We start from the raw sequence: 17,414 nt of genomic DNA on the forward strand, positions 1-17,414 counted from the left end.
AGGTGACCTGAAACACATGTGGTCAGTTCGATTTGGTAGATGTTCCCGTTTTCTCTGGATGGTCCTCAAAGTGATTTGACCTGGGGAACCCCGTTTTCTTCTGTCTTCTCCCCAGCCCAGATCAGCCTTCTGAAATTCTGTCCAACTACATCCAACAGTCCACTGTGGGACGGGACCTCATCACCCACATCATCACCTACAAATGCAACGATCAGGTGCCCCCTGTAAGTACTGGGATTCTCCAATGTTTCCCTTGGATTGGCCATAGGGAGTTAGCTGGGCCAGCTCTGGGGGCTCCGTGCATGGACAGGGACCCCCTCCCAAACTACGGCCCAGAACACAACTCTCCTTGTACCTAATTCTCCCTTTGGGCAGTTGGGAGGCTCAGTCAAGGAGAAGGCTTGTCAGACTACTGGCGTTGCCCTATGGAGAGCTGACCCTGTCTCCCTCCCTACAGGCTGTCCTAAAGAACCTTGCAGAAGCTCTTGGGGGCTACTACCACTGCTATAGCACAGAGACGGAGGTAAGCCCTTCTGTCAACACGCGGTGTCCCTCTCCTCCCTCCCTGCCTGGCTCCAAGGCTGTTTCTGGGGGATCTGTACTTGCTTCCCTCCCCCACCACCATGCTCAGTATAATCAGGTTAAGATGAATATGTGGGAATAGCAGGGACAGCATGAAGTCACAGGAGATCCTTTGCTCAGCACGCGCGATGAGTTGATTGTGCACCAGTGTGCCTAGAGGCCTTTTAAAGCATTGCCGGTAGAATCCCGAATCTCTATCCAGTCGACAACAATGTGGGCCCTACTCCACCTCTGCTCCCATCAAAGCTGTGAGTCTGAAACAGTTGTCTCAGTTCTTTCTCCAAGTACATCCCTGCTACTGCAGGGTCAACTGTGAGTGAGCCATCAGTTCTGTACCAATCCGTCCGTTGGTGCCACCTGTGTCCACAATGGAGGTAACAATTAGCAAATGTGTATGGAGCCATTTGGCGGATTGAAAATCCAACTGTCTGTTCAGCTAACAGGCTGTGTCTTGCCTGTAACCATGAATAGCCATAAGCAAACGAATATTTGCATCTCACAGTGTTCGAGTGTCGCCATGTCTAGCATTTAACACCAAGGAGCCAGGGTCAGGCAACATTTTCCTTGGGTAACACCCCTTCTGTTTATGTCATTTCTGTCATTTTCCAGACTCTGTTTTTTTGAGGCCATGGACTACAGGGGCTAGGACGGTACAGTAAATGAATGAAACTGGCTGATTTAAGAGATCTTTTATCTTGGGGCGCCTGGCTAGCTCAGTTGGTGGAGCATGTGACTCTTGATCGGAGGGTTGTGAGTTCAAGTCCCATGTTGGGTGTAGAGATTACTTAAAAATAAAATCTTAAAAAAAAAAATAGAGGGGTGCCTGGGTAGCTCAATCGGTTAAGTGTCCAACTCTTGATTTTGACTCAGGTCATGATCTCACAGTTTGTCAGATGGAGCCCTGTGTCAGGCGCTTGCACTCTCTGAACAAACAAATAAACAAACAAACTTAAAAATAAATTCCTTTATCTTAAAACCTGTAGCCCTCTTGGCTTCTCTGTTGTTTTTCTGCCCTTGAGAGAGATATGGCTACAACAAATTTCATTGCCTTCTTCTTTTTTTTTTTAAGTTTATTTATTTTTGAGAGAGGGAGACAGAGGGAGAGAGAATCCCAAGCTGGCTCCACGCTGTTAGCACAGAACTCGATGTGGGGCTTGATCTCAGGCACTGTGAGATCATGACCTGAGCTGAAATCAAGAATAGGAGGTTTAACCAACTAAGCCGCTGAGGCACCCCTGTCTTCTTTTAATATGAGCAAAACAAAGGTAGAAGGATAACAAAACCCTACAGCTGACTCCGATGGAGTGTGGGGGGCGGGGAGCAGAGAGTGTGTGGGGCTCGGAGGACTAGGCAGCACATGCCCCGTCTAGAGAGGTGCCTCTGCTCAGCCCCAGCCCGCTGTTGCTCTGGAGGAATGTGACCCCAGTGCCGCCAGGTCTTGGGATTTTTCAAGAGCTGGAAATCGGGATTTGTGTGTATGTGTGACTCCTTTACATTTTTTTAAAACTGGAGGTGAAATTCACATAACATCAAGTGAACCACTTTAAAGTGAACCATTAAGGGTACTTAGGGGGCTCAGTCAGTTGAGTGTCCAACTCTTGATTTTGGCTCAGGTCATGATCTCACAGTTCATGAGTTCGAGCTCCACATCAGGCTCCATGCTGACAGTGCAGAGCTTGCTTGGGATTCTCTCTCCCTGTCTCTCTGCGCTTCTCCTGCTCTCGTTCTCTCTCAAAATAAATAAATAAACTTAAAAAAAAATAAAGTGAACAATTAGTATTTTCACTATGTTGTGCAACCACCAACTTTATCCAGTTCCAAAACATTTTCATCCCCCCCAGAAGAAAATTCTGTACCCATTAAGCAGTTCCTCCCTCTTTCCCCTCCCCCACAGCCCTCTGGAAACTACCAATCTGCTTCCCATCTCTATGGATTCACCTATTCTGGATATTTCAACGTTTTTTTTTTTTTTTTTTTTTTTTTTTTTTTTGGGACAGAGAGAGACAGAGCATGAACGGGGGAGGGGCAGAGAGAGAGGGAGACACAGAATCGGAAACAGGCTCCAGGCTCCGAGCCATCAGCCCAGAGCCTGATGCGGGGCTCGAACTCACGGACCGCGAGATCGTGACCTGGCTGAAGTCGGACGCTTACCTGACTGTGCCACCCAGGCGCCCCTATTCTGGATATTTCATATAAATGGAATCATATACCTTTTGTATTTGTCTTTCAGTTAGCATAATATTTTCTTTTTTTTTTTTATTTTTGAGAGTGAGAAAGAGTGTGAGCGGGGGAGGGGCAGAGAGAGAGGCAGAGAGAGAGGCAGACACAGAATCGGAAGCAGGCTCCAGGTTATGGGCTTTCGCACAAAGCCCGATGCAGGGCTCAAACCCATGAACCATGAGATCATGCCCAGAGCCAAAGTCAGAAGCTTAACCAACTGAGCCACCCAGGCACCCCTGCTTAGTGTAATGCTTTCAGGGTTCATCTATGTTGTAGCTTGTCTCAGAGCTTCATTCTTTTTCGTGGTTGAAGAATATTCCATTTTCTAGATGTACCACCTTTTGTTAATGCATCAGTTGATGGACATGTGGGTTGTCTCCACCCTTGGGCTGTTGTGAACTGCTGTGAACATTGGTGTACAAGTCTCTTGAGTTCCTGTTCTCAATAATTTGGGGTTATAGGCCTACAAGTGGAAATGCTGGGTTATGTGGTATTTCTGTGTCCGATTCTTTGAGGAAGTGCCAAACTGGTTTCCACAGAAGCTGCACCATTTTACATCCCTACCAGCAGTGCACAGGGCTCCAACTCTCCACATCCTCACCAATGCTTACTCAAGTCCTCTTTAAATTACGTTTATGGCCAACCCAGTGGGTGTAAAGTGTTTCTTCGTATCTTTAAGGTTGGAAAACCCTTCAGTTATTTAAAAATACTTCAGGGGTGCCTGGGTGGCTCAGTTGGTTAAGCTTCCAACTTTGGCTCAGGTCATGATCTCGAGGTATGTGAGTTTGAGCCCTGCATCGGGCTCTGTGCTGCTAGCCTGGAGCCTGCTTCAGAGTCTGTGTCTCCCTCTCTCTGTCCCTCCCCTGCTCACACTCTGTCTCTCTCTCTCTCTCAAAAATGAACATAAAAAAAATTAAAAAAAAATAAAAATGCTGCAGACCAATACCATAGAAATGGAACACAACACATTTGCAGGCTGTATCTAACACATGGACCCTAGTTTATCTTATTTTTTAAAGTTTATATACTTATTTTCAGAGAGAGAGCACACAAGTGGGGAAGGGGCAGAGAGAGAGAGGAAGAGAGAGAGAATCCCAAGCACTGCACTGGTGGTACAGAGCCCATTAGAGGGCTCGAATTCATGAGCCACAAGATTATGACCTAAGCTGAAGTCAGACCCTTAACTGACTGAGCCATCCAGGCACCCCAATGGACCCTACTTGATAACGTCTGGTTTAAACAATCTGACACTTAGCTTTGGGAAATTACATGGCTGCTTGACCTGCCTTGGCCATTGCTAGTAGCCAAATGACCTCTAATAGCTGATTACTCCTGCTACCCCCAGGTCTATACCAGTTGGGACATGGACCAGCTCCTGGCAGAAATCCAGAAGGCCCAGAGCCTCCTGAGCCACATCCAAGCCTTGCGCAACAGGACCCCCTATGAGGAGCTAACGGGCATGATGAAGGAGGTAGGTGGTGTAGGTGAAGATTTTGGAACTGGCCTCACTCCATTCTCCTTTCTCACCCGTCTCCCTGAGGGCATGGCTGCCAAGGCCCCCATGTGCTAAAGAAAAACAAGGCAAAGCCGTGCCCTCTGCTGTACCTGACACCCCTGAGCCGGGTGGGCCTTCCACTGTGCTGGAAGGATCCTGATGGATTTTCTAGCTGAAAAATTGATTTCAGAGAAAGGCCAGCAGGCTCCTGCCACCCTTCCCATCTATCACTGTCCCCTCCCTTCACCCCAATTTGGAGAAGGACAGAAACCTCAGCCACACTGAGTGGGCCATCTTGAAGATAGTCTTCGGCACCCAGCACTTCATTCAGGGCAAACGTCCCTGCCTGGTGACTCCACTAATGTAACATCAGTAAAGTAACGCAGCCAGCTCATGGACGCAGCACCATAAAAGGTATGAGCTGCTGAGGGACGCCTGGCTGGCTCAGTCAGAGGAGCGTGCGACTCTTGATCTCAGGGTTATGAGATCGGGCCCCATGTTGGGTGTAGAGATTACTTAAATAAATAAAACTTAAAAAAAAAGCAATGAGCTGTTTAGACTGTGCAGAAACTTAACTGTGAACAGAAGGCACGGAGAATGCATTTATCGCTTCACCAAATGAACATGTGGCTGTGTCATAGAAGACATCTTGGCCTGGTTGGACACAATAGAAGAAACACAGCACCTAGAAACTGGAACCTTACATTTTAGCTCCAGCTTTTCTATTTAGTCTCTATAAATCATAACAGCTATTCGTATTATAGTTAGAATAACTCTCTACAGAGTGCCCATTCTAAGATAGGCACCATGCTTAACTCTTTAAATGTCTTATTTTATTTTAAAAACAACAGTCTGCTGCAGATGTATTATTATCCCCATTTTACTGATGAGGAAACTGAACTTACAAGGCTAAATAATTTGCCTCAGACCCGAGAGATTAGAGACAGATCAAGTTTGAATTAAACCCACATCTGGGGCGCCTGGGTGGCGCAGTCGGTTAAGCGTCCGACTTCAGCCAGGTCACGATCTCGCGGTCCGTGAGTTCGAGCCCCGCGTTGGGCTCTGGGCTGATGGCTCGGAGCCTGGAGCCTGTTTCCGATTCTGTGTCTCCCTCTCTCTCTGCCCCTCCCCCGTTCATGCTCTGTCTCTCTCTGTCCCAAAAATAAATAAAAAACGTTGAAAAAAAATTAAAAAAAAAAACAACCCACGTCTGTCTGACACCACAACCTTTCCAGGAGTTTCCCAAAATGCAATACATGCATTACTTACGGTTTGCAAGGTACATGGTTTAATTTTTCTAATATGTATTTAAAACAAGCTCATTATTGTTGTAATACATCTTCTTTCTAAAATTATTTAGGTACAAAAAGGGAATTAATTTTTTAAATGAAATCCAATTAATAATTTAAAGGCTTTAATATTACATATTTGATTTATTTCATTCTTTAAAAAGATTTTTTAATGTTTATTTTATTTTTGAGAGAGAGAGAGAGAGAGAGAGAGCATGCACATGTGTGAGCTGGGGAGGGGCAGAGAGAGAGAGAGAGAGACAGAGGATCCAAAGTAGGCTCTGCACTGACAGCAGATGCGGGGTTCGAACCCACAGAACCATCACAGAACTGTGAGATCATAACCTGAGCCGAAGTCAGACACTTAACCAACTGAGCCACTCAGGCACCCAAAAGAGTTAATTTTTAAAAATAATCTCTAGGGGCTCCTGGGTGGCTCAGTCGGTTAAGCGTCCGACTTGGGCTCAGGTCATGATCTCGCAGTTTGTGGGTTCGAGTCCTGCGTCGGGCTCTGTGCTGACAGCTCAGAGCCTGGAGCCTGCTTCTGATTCTGTGTCTTCCTCTCTCTGCCCGTCCCCTGTTCACACTCATTAAAATAAATAAATAAATAAATAAATAAATAAATAAATAAATAAATAAATAAATAAATTTAAAATAATCTCTCCACCCAGTGTAGGGCTCCAACTCACAACTCCAAAATCAAGAGTCACATGCTCTACTGACTAAGCCACCCAGGTGCCCCCATGGTTGATTTATTTATTTATTTATTTATTTATTTATTTTATTTTATTTTATTTATTTTTTTTTTTAACGTTTATTTATTTTTGAGACAGAGAGAGACAGAGCATGAACAGGGGAGGGGCAGAGAGAGAGGGAGACACAGAATCTGAAACAGGCTCCAGGCTCTGAGCAGTCAGCACAGAGCCCGACGCGGGGCTCGAACTCACGGGCGGCGAGATCATGACCTGAGCCGAAGTCGGACGCTTAACCAACCAAGCCACCCAGGCGCCCCGGTTGATTTATTTTTTAAAAAATTCTAGAGGCACCTGGCTACCTCAGTCAGTGGAGCTTGCCACTCTTGATCTCGGGGTTGTGAGTTTGAGCCCCACATTAGGTGTAGAGATTACTTTAAAATAAATTTTTTAAAAAAATTCTAAACAGTACAGTGGTACTCAGATACAGCAAAATTCATGAAGGCAGTGCTCAAGTGTCCAAAGTTTGGGAATTGCTGTGTCTTATTTATATATGAGTTATGACTTAATATCTCAGAACCTCAGGTTTTCAGTTTGTAAATGTGGGTAAGGGGAAGCTGGGCTAGATCAGGGCTCCTGAAATGATCTGGTGTAGGAGTTACTTTTTACTTCTTCAAAGCCTTGTGTTAGGAGCCCACGGAAGGGCCATCTGTCATCTTGAAGTCCAAGGTGCCAATCTTGATGGTAAGGGTGGGGATGGGGCCAAGAGGATGGACAAATCAAAGAGGAAGCAAATTGCTGGGGACATCTTCTTACTCTGGAAATTCTAGCAATCTCCAGAGAAGGGGGTGGGGATGGTGGGAGGGGAAGGCAGAATTGCCTTAATTTGCCAGGTAATATTTTCAGATGCTCCACTTAGGGGAATGGGGTGGGTCGGGGAGACTAGGGATTCCAAGCTCTAAAATGTGATTTTGTAATGAGGGCTTTTAAATTTAATTTAGATTTCCACAGAGATTGCAAAAGGGCCACTCACAGGTCTCTTGCCTAAACCCCCAAAGCATGAGGGTCCCCTCACAATTGAGTTCCCAAACTTGGAGAAGACTTCTGCAGAATGGCTAAAGATCAATGGCCTAAAAGGTAAGTCCCCAGTGAGGGCAGAACCCAGGACTCAGGTGACTAACTAAAAGTCATGAATCCTCTGGGGCTCCAAGGGTTGTATCTCACACCCCACTATTTATTTTTACAGCCAGAAAACTAAGCCTTTATCAGGTTCTGGCACCCAATGCATTCTCTCCCGTGGAGGAATTTGTGCCTATTCTCCAGAAAACAGTATCTTCATCTATCTATGAGGTAACTCAGAGTCAGAGTTCTCTCCAGTCTTCTGCAGGGGGGCGCTTTTGTGACATTTCCCTTCTTAAATGTTCAAGAAATAAGAGTAATAAGTCAGATCACAGGGAGTAGGGGTCTAAAGGTCTGTAGTACGTTGTAAGCTTTCCACCCAGGACTGTAGAATTCTCATCAGATCTATCCCAGTTGCTATTTTGCAAAGATTTGAAAAATGGACTTGGGAGATGGGATAAGAGGGAGCAAGTCAGGTACTATAGTTACCTCCTCCTTGAAGGTTTTCCTCTGTGCACTCAGAACACACTCACTTTCCTTGTATCCTCACTGTACCTGGTACAGCTTCTGCTCCAGCTCTTATAATGTGTTAATATGTGTACTTGTTATGTGTCTAAACCCCCAATGGCATATGAGCCTTTAAAAGAACAAACTCTTGAGGTGCCTGGGTGGCTCATTCAGCTGAGAGTCTGACTTCAGCTCAGGTCATGATCTCATGAGTTCGAGCCCCACATTGGGCTCTGTGCTGACAGCTCAGAGCCTGGAGCCTGCTTCAGATTCTGTGTCTCCCTCTCTCTCTGCCCCTCCCCCACTTGTGCTCTCTTTCTCTCTCTCAAAAATAAATAATAAAAAAAAAACATTAACCAAAAGAACAAACTCTGTTCTCCAACCCTGTATCCCCATTATCTAGTACAACTAAGCAGTCAATGAATATTTCCCAGATGGCTAACTGGGTGGAAGGAAGGATAGAAAAAAGAAGGAAAAGAATGAATGGATGGATAGAAAGAAATGGTGATGATAAATGAATAGATAAAAGGATGGATGGATGTTTGGTTGGTTGGTTGGTTGGTTGGTTGGATGAATGGATGGATGGGTGATGGGTGGATGGATGGATGGATGGATGGATGGAAATGTAAACTTCCATATGGAAGTATGGAAAGGGAAAAGTAGAAGGATGAATGACAGAATTAAAAATGGTGAAAGGATTAAAGTACAACGAAAGGATGGAGAAATTGAAGGACAGAATAATAGGTAAAGAGAAACATCAATGGAAAGATGGAAGAATGAAAGGGAAGTGGGATAGATAATTGTAGCAGTGGATTGATGAATGACCAGGTGGTCATCCATCTTGGCAGAGGATGAAAAATTAGACAACTTGGCAGAGGACGAAAAATTAGATTTTCAAAGGGTCCATGAAGGTCTATCTGGGTTTCTAAGCCTATGAGCCCATGGCCAGTATGTTTCAAGGTCTCCAACTATCCTATTACAAAACTTCCAGCCATATCTTGTAATCAGGACCCTGCTGTTTGTAAGAGCCTCCCCAGAAGGGAGCCTGGCTAGCTGTCAGGTATGGTGCACTCAGGGACCACTGTCCTGAAGGACTTCTGTCACCAGCTCCAGGCATGGCAATGACTAGGGAGGCATAACCCACCCCCAGATGTGCTCAAAGCCCACTTCCCTCTTATGCATCTGATTTGGAGAGCCCAGCACCCAAATTAAACTTACAGTCATTCCCCACATGTGCTCTGTTCACCTGCTGCCCATCCTGGCAACACCTGAATGCAGAAGGCAATGGTACAATTTGAATGGCATGACGGGACAGTGAAGAATGTTCATGTGGATCCGCCCTTCCTCTATGAGTACCAGGTTAGTAATGGGTCCAATAGGTCAGAATATGTGGTATGAGAAGAGAGAATGTGAGGAAGGCACCATGGAATGTGGAGACCCAAAACCATTGACTGAACTCCCTCTTATAAACAGAAACTGTTCTCTGCCTCCAGGCACCGCTGGAGCTTTCTACACTTGTTTCCCAGGGAGGAACCTGTCAAACAAAAGTCTCTAATCTTTTGGGGGCAAGATCTACTTCCTCTCCCATCTGAGGCAATGAAATATTTGAACTTCCTGGTCTTGTGGCAGACTCATCAATGATTTAGTGGAATGTTTATACTGCCTGGATACCCATGACCTTGACACCTCATTCTCAGAAGCCAACCTTCTCCACACAGACCCTTTAACCAGCCATCCTTTGATCTGTCACTCACTCTGTGGCCTGTGGGTTTACAGAAACAGCTCAGCAGAGCTATGCGGATGTATGAGAGGCGGATCGAGTGGCTCTCCTTGGCCAGCAGAAGAATCTGGGGCACCGTCTGTGAAAAAAGGTACCTTCCCTCAAAGTAGTGTTCTTGTCCTTTGTGAGTCTGGTGTGTGACATACACACTCATCCAGCTCATGAATTCCCTGTTGGTAGCATCAGAAACCACCACTTAGATAAGGATCAACAATCACTCAGCAGAATCCTTGGAGGAAAAAGTCACCACTACCATCATCAATATCAATAATTGTGTATCATCGTTGTGTCTACTTAGGATTCTTTCAGTTAAAAAGCCACAGAAACTAAATGCAAATTGGCTTAAACAAAACAGAGAAGTCTGGTTAAGGTAACTGAAAATTCTAAAATAGATTTGATTGCTGTCTTCAGGTATGGCTCCATCCAGGGGTTCACGTGTGTCAGGAATCTTTCTCCGTCTCTCGGCTCTACTTCCTTCCCTTTTGGCTTTGTTTTCAGGCAGGCTTTACCCATCCAGGTAGCAGGATAGCCACCTGAAACTCCTGGCTTGCTTTCTACCAGTTTAGCACTCCCAGGCTTGGAGTGGGGGTCCATCGATGGGCTATTCAACTCTGGCCTGGGAGGTATGATGTTCTAATTGCCAGAAGTCAAATGCCCACCCTTCAAGCTTAGGGTGGTTCTGTTTCACCCAATTCAAATGGCCTGAAAGAGGCAGAGGAGTTTTCCAAAGGAAAATCAAGATGCTGTCGTGATAGGAGGTAATAGATTCTGCGTAGGGAGAAACAGTTGGCAACCATGATAGCTATCCTTACCGTTCCATACCTTATTGGATGCATTCCCACTTACAAAGTACTATACTATTCAGTCATTTAATTCTCAAAACTAACCTAGTTCCTAGTTAAATATATGAAGGATCAGAGAGGTTTTGTGACTTGCCTAAGTCACACAGGAAGTGGAACTCTGACTCTAAATCCAGAGGATTTGCTCCTGCTATCCATAACTGCTGTCTCAAAATGAGAGTAGAGGGTGGAGTTGGGAAATGATTTGAGGTCGTGAAAGAAGACCAGATGGGGCTAAGGATCTTAAAACAGAGAAAGGTCACAAAAAGATGCATTTATTTCCCCAGAGGCTCAGATACACCTAATTCCCCATCTAATTTGCTTACCTTGTTTCTGTTTCCCCTACGGAGACCCCAATCTAGAATAATATTGAATGCTAGGGCTTTAAAGCAGGGAAATGACTGCTTTCCAGGCATCCCCCACCCCTTAAACCATCTCCACCCTGATGTGACTTTACTCCATGATGGGAGCCCCTGGGAGAGAAGCTTCCATGATCCCCTTAGTCTACTGTTGTAAACCCACTCCTATTGACCTCACACCATGGAAAAGATTTTGGCCAGCTGTAAGTTTGGCATGTAGAATTCCCCTGGAAAAAACTTTAAATAGTAAAATGGAACAAAATAAACATTATCTGAGAGATTCGGTTCTCTTCTTAAAGCTTGTGTTTCTTTTTAGGGTGGTTATACTGCTGGATATCTCTGTGACCAATTCCATGTACATTATTCATATCCAGCACTCACTGCGGCTTCTGCTGGAGGAGCAGTTGTCCAACAAGGACTGCTTCAACCTCATCGCGTAGGCTCCTAGGTCCCGGTGGGGGGCTGGGGGCAGGGGGCAGGGGGCACGGGTGCTCTGTGCCACTGCTGGGCTGAGGTTCCCGGCAGGTGGCTGGATGACAGATGTTACCAGCACCCAGCATCCTAGGATGGCCATCAGCTTATCTGATTTGAATCATCTTGTTTGGGGTACTGAATAATTAAATGGTTGCAGGACAGTCCCACTGGGGCGAAGGTGTAAGTGGCCCCAAAACACACAGCTTGATCAGCCAAGATAAAGTAACTCAGCCCATTGCCCCATTTGGATTCTGAGCTGATAAACATGAAAGAGAAAAAGAAGGGCCCCGGGCATGCCCCAGTCTCGGTACATGTCTAGCAAGACCTAATATGCCAAACGTTTAGGATTCCAATCCCAAATGTTAATTATATAGACTTATATATATAATTATATATGTTTAAATTATGTGTAACTATATAATATATAATCCTATATATTTAAATGATATATATAAATAATTTGATATATACTTTAAAATATCAATATTATATATAAAATAGACATATTTTTAAACATATTTATTTATTTTAAGAGAGAGAAAGAGGGGCGCCTGGGTGGCTCAGTCGGTTAAGCGGCCGACTTCGGCTCAGGTCATGATCTCGCAGTCCGTGAGTTCAAGCCCCGTGTCGGGCTCTGTGCTGACAGCCTGGAGCCTGTTTCAGATTCTGTGTCTTCCTCTCTCTGACCCTCCCCTGTTCATGTTCTGTCTCTCCCTGTCTCAAAAATAAGTAAAACGTTAAAAAAAAAAAAAAAAAAAAAAAAGAGAGAAAGAGTAAGCAGGGGAGGGGCAGAGAGACAGAAGGAGAGAGGGAGAATTCCAAACAGACTCTATGCTGTCAGCACAGAGCTCAATGCAGGACTCGATCTCACGAACCATGACCTCAGGGCCACGACCTGAGCCAAGATCAAGAGTCAGATGCTTTAACCTACTAAGCCACCCAGGTGCCCTTAAAATATATATTTAAAAAAAATTTTTTTTTTAATTTTTTTTAATGTTTATTTATTTTTGAGAGAGACAGAGACAGAATGCAAGTGGGTTAGGGGCAGAGAGAGGGAGAAACAGAATCCAAAGCAGGCTCTAGGCTCTGAGCCATCAGCACAGAACCCGATGTGGGGCTCGAACCCACAGAGCTGTGAGATCATGACCTGAGCCAAAGTCAGGCGCTCAACCTACTGAGCCACCCAGGCGCCCTGAAAAACATTTTTTTTTAACATTTGTTCAATTTTGAGAGACAGAGCATGAGCAAAGGAGGGGCAGAGAGAGAGGAAGACACAGAATCCGAAGCAGGCTCCAGGCTCTGAGCTGTTGGCCCAGAGCCCAGCGCAGGGCTCGAACTCATAAACTGTGAAATCATGACCTGAGCCAAAGTCAGATGCTCAACTGACTGAGCAACCCAGGTGCCCCCATATATATTTTAAAAATTATATACAACTGGGGTGCCTGGCTGATTCAGTCAGTGGAGCATACAACTCTTGATCTTGGGGTTGTGGGTTTGAGCCTCACATTGAATGTAGAGATTACTTAATAAAATCTTAAAGAAAATTATATGTAACTATATATAACTTAAATTATATGCAGTTATATATATAGTTATATAAATTAACTATATGTATGTATAGTTATATATATAATTTAAATTACAACTATATATACATATATTTAAATTATGTATTATATATAGTCACATCTAATTTATATATATAGTTATATATAATTCAAATATATATATAGTTTTATATATTTATTTTAATGGCATACCTTTTTCACTAATTAGGGGACAAAGAAAAGGAACCCACTTGAACTATACATTTTTGTATCACTTCATATCAAATAGGGAGTATTTTTTTTTTAATGTTTATTAAATTTGAGAGAGAGAGAGAGCGTGAACAGGGAAGGGGCGAGAGAGAGAGAGAGAGAGAGAGAGAGAGACAGAATCCAAAGCAGGCTCTGGGCACCAAGCTGTCAGTGAAGAGCCTGATGCGGGGCTCAAACTCAGGAACTGTAAGATCATGACCTGAGCTGAGATCAGATGCTTAACTGACTGAGCCACCCAGGTGCCTCTCAAATAGAGAGTATTCTAAATCAATTAAGACAGTGGTTAATATTATATATTATTCTGTACCAGAGCCTAATCTTTTTCTAATAAATGTTACAGAAAAAAATGCTTAGAGATACATATTAGGCAATGTTTTCATTAATTTATCCATCCATTCATTCAACAAACTTTTATTGAAAGGCTGCTCTGTGCCAATCACTACGCTCAGCATTGGGGATACAGAAGTGCATACACATAATACCTGTTCTCAAGGAACTTGGGGTCTAGTAGAGGGAGACAGACATGTTAAGAAATAAGTGTTATTAACTGTTTTCTACAGAAATAGGTAGAAGGCAGGATCAGACCATCCTGCCTGAGCAGAGTTAGGTCAGAAAATATTCACAGAGGAAGTGACACTTTTGCCAAGTCTTATCAAATGAGCAGGTGTTTGCCTAGCACATGTGAATGATGGGGGCAGTGGGGAGGAAAGGCATTTTTGGCAAAGGGAACAACATGAGGCATACAGGTGTTGGAACTGTGGAACGTTGTATATTGTGTTGGAATGGAGACTATGGAAATTTGGGGGCCATCAGGGAGTTCAGTAGGTTACAGGGTGAGAAAGAGAGATTGTGCATGACAGAATAAAACAGGTGATGGAGAATTTATACATAGAAGATGTGCTCAGGAGCTTTTGTACTACAGGACATATAGGCATTAAAGGATTTTAAGCAAGGTCATAAGATGAGCGGATCTTGAATGCTCAAGTCACAGTGCGAAAGACGCATTAAAGGGATGGAGGCCATTTGGACCGCTCCAGTGGTCTGCACTAGTGTGGAGTAGGCTTGAACTGTTGGCCATGGTGATGGAGGAAGGGATGCGTGTGAGAGCCATTGCAGAGTTAGAATCCGCAAAGCGTTGTTACCATGTGGCTATAGAGGGTGAGAGAACAGTGAAGAGAGGATAGCCCAGATGGAGCAGATCTTGGAAGTAGAAGATAGTTTTGACCAAGTAGAGTTGGAGATTTCCAAGAGGAGATGTCCTTGTAGGGGTTCCATTGAGGAGTGCTAGCCAGGAAGCACAGGAAGCAAGCCATCAATATTCTGGTTATGTGGTTCCACACACAGAAGTGCATGAATTGCACCTGTGGAGATGTGAAGGTGAGAGAGGACAACCAAAGACAGAACTGATAAGGCACTGACATTTGGAGGGAACCACCAGAGAAACACAGGAGAAGAGCAGCAGAGAGGTAGGAGGAAAACGAGGAGAGAGTAGTATTGAGAAGCAAGGTCTCAGAAAGAAACAGAGTTTGATCCTGCAGAAGAAAAGCAGGAAGGGGAAGAATGAAGGAATCTACTGAATTTGACAGTAAAGCTCACTGGTAACAAAACAATGAGATATAGGATTTTGGAATTCAGTTTGGCAACTGAATATTTAAAAGGTTTAAAATAATAACAGTGCCCAGTGCTGGTGATGATGCAGTAAGAAGGGCACTCGTGGAAACTGTCAGTAGAAGTGTAATTTGGTATAGCCCTTGTATTAAATTTTTAAGTATATATTCTTCATTCCTTCAATTAAACCTTTATATATTATCTGAAGGGAATACAAAGCCAAGTGTACAGAGATAACCATGCTGGGTTGTTCAGTACAGAGTCTAACACAGATAAACCTGGAAACAAACTGCATGACCCTTGGAAAAATTGGTAAAACAATCCTGACAGTGCAACTATTCAAAAGAATGAGGGAGAGTTACATGTGTGCATTTAGAAAAATGTCCTCCGTAAGTCCCAACGAAAGGGAACAGGTAGATTACAAATAGTATGTACTGTATAATTCCATTTCTGTAAATATATATTTACCTCTTCTGTGTTTTTTTTTAAAGTATAGTTGACACATAATGTTATTTAGTTTCAGGGGTACAACTCAGTGATTTGACAAGTTTTACACATTTATTTTTTAAATTTAGTTTAAAGATTTTATTTATTTATAAGTAATCTCTACACCCATCATGGGGCTCGAACTTACAACTGAGATCAAGAGTCGCATGCTCTACAGACTGAACCAGCCAGGCACACCTATGCTTCTTTTTTTTTTAATCTGAAAGAATATAGAGTAAAAAGTTAACAGAATTTTTTTCTGAGGAATAAAATTGGACAAATTTTCACTCTCTGGATGTTGTTAAAATTTTTATCCAGTTGTAATAGAGGATTTATTATCCAACTAAAATACATATTTTCATGAGGGGGAAGAAGGTCATTGGTTTTATTTTAAGTTTTATTTGTTTATTTTGAGAGAGAGAGAGAGAAAGAGAAAGTGTGCAAGGGGCGGTGTGGGTGAGAGAGAATTTGAGAGAGAGAATCTGAAGCAGGCTCCGCTCTGTCGGCGTGCTGAAGAGGCAGTGCTCCATCTCAGGATGGTGAGATCATGACCAAGGTCATTGTTAATATTTGCCAGAGAACCTTCCAGAAGCTTGACTGCAGTGGGTTGAGGAGTAAGGAGATGCTGCGACATTGTTTTTCCAGGGAGCCCGTCCATACATACAAAAGAGAAGTGGCTAATAGAGAGTCCCTGGTAGAAAGAGGAAGTTATTTTTGAGAATGGACAGGCTTGGGGTGCCTGGGTGGCTCAGTTGGTTAAGTGTGTCTGACTCGTGGTTTCAGCTCACGTCATGATCTCGTGGTTCATGGGTTCCAGCCCTGCATCAGGTTCTGTGCTGACAGTGCAGAGCCTGCCTGGGATTCTCTCTCTCTCTCAAAATAAAGAAATAAACTTAAAAAAAAAAAAAAAAAGAATAGGCTTGAACATTCACAGAGACAAGGGGGAAGAGTGGAATAGAGAGGAGGAAGGAGTTTGAGGGGGAGGGAGACGTCTGTGGGCAGGTCTCAAAAGATCAGGTAGAAGACTTAATCTTGAGCTAGAAAAAGGATTGCCTTTGAGAAAGGCAACCAGTCCTCTTCTCAAGGATTTAAATTCTGCCTCATGGGAAAATGAGATGATGCATTTTTTTTTTCTTAATTAAAAACTATCATGCAGACAGAGTGAAAAAAATGAGTTATGGGGCTGAATCAGTGCTAGGGGGACTTAAAAAGGGGGAAATGACTCTCTCCTTTGGGGGTGGGGAGTTCGCCCAGAGAAGGGAGCTGGTGTCAGAAAGGAACCCTGGCCATAGCTGGTCCTGGCTCTGTGTCTCCACTGAGAGCCCCTCAGCTCTGCTCATACCGGGAACGTACTGTGACACGTCAGGACCAGCAAGGAAATCTGGTGGCTGGCCCAGGCCAGGGACATCCTAGCATTTTTCGGTGTAGTCAGAATTTTGCTCCCCAAAAAGACCTGGGAGCCCAAAGACCTGGGGTGTAGAGTGGCCAGATCTCCTGCTTAAGAACACACCCTCTTTCCTTCCCCGCCAAGGTTTGGAAGCACAATAGAAAGCTGGAGGCCAGAGATGGTTGCCGTGAACCATGAAAACTTGCAGAGCGCCTGGCGGTAGGTGACTGTCAGAGGCACCTGCTGTGTCTCAGGGCGGCCTCTGCGGTGCTGTTTTCTCTGTCCCCCTCTCCACCAGAATCCCCGACCTCCCTCCGAGGCCTCACAGCCAGCCTCCCTCAGCAAGGCCCTCCTTGCCTCCTAGGTGGGCCCTGACTCTGCAGTGTCACGGCAGCAGGAACGTCCTCAGTGCCCTGCGGAAGGCTGTGGAAGTGGATTTCAACGACAAAGACGGTCACCAATCTCAGGGCATCTACCTCTTCACGGGGGGCATCCCTGACCAGGACGTGGTGGGTAGGCCTCGTCCTGGGCATCCTTCCTGACCCCACATCTTCCCCTAGGTGAACGCCTAGAGACAGGTTTCCCCAGCATGATTTTCCAAACTAGATTGATTTTATGTATTTATGTATTTATTTATTTATTATTTTTAATTTTTTTAAAATTTATTTATTTTTTATTTATTTATTTTATTTATTTTTTAAAGTTTATTATTTAAAATTTTTTTTTAAGTGTATTTATATTTTGAAAGAGAGAGAGAGAG

The 17,414-nt window shown here is 44.1% G+C and overlaps 1 protein-coding gene across 6 annotated transcripts in view; it reads left to right on the plus strand.

Moving 5' to 3' along the window:
- VWA3A (von Willebrand factor A domain containing 3A) overlaps positions 1 to 17,414 on the plus strand; it is a 58,576-nt gene that overhangs the window by 24,775 nt on the left and 16,387 nt on the right. For 5 of the 6 annotated variants that reach the window (XR_008419328.1, XM_053894397.1, XM_053894398.1 and 2 more), the window contains exons 11-20: positions 116 to 224; positions 458 to 523; positions 4,148 to 4,273; positions 7,280 to 7,415; positions 7,525 to 7,628; positions 9,183 to 9,263; positions 9,681 to 9,775; positions 11,199 to 11,318; positions 16,799 to 16,873; positions 17,019 to 17,163. Coding sequence is in view for 5 of the 6 variants with exons in the window: in XM_053894397.1 (XP_053750372.1) it covers positions 116 to 224; positions 458 to 523; positions 4,148 to 4,273; positions 7,280 to 7,415; positions 7,525 to 7,628; positions 9,183 to 9,263; positions 9,681 to 9,775; positions 11,199 to 11,318; positions 16,799 to 16,873; positions 17,019 to 17,163 (1,057 nt within the window). In the remaining variant the exon portion in view is untranslated. The remainder of the gene's footprint in view (positions 1 to 115; positions 225 to 457; positions 524 to 4,147; positions 4,274 to 7,279; positions 7,416 to 7,524; positions 7,629 to 9,182; positions 9,264 to 9,680; positions 9,776 to 11,198; positions 11,319 to 16,798; positions 16,874 to 17,018; positions 17,164 to 17,414) is intronic. The other variant, XM_053894401.1, reaches the window with a different exon arrangement.

This window comes from Panthera pardus, unplaced genomic scaffold (assembly GCF_024362965.1).
Source record: "Panthera pardus isolate Hobbes unplaced genomic scaffold, ASM2436296v1 HiC_scaffold_5, whole genome shotgun sequence".
NCBI lineage: Eukaryota > Metazoa > Chordata > Mammalia > Carnivora > Felidae > Panthera > Panthera pardus.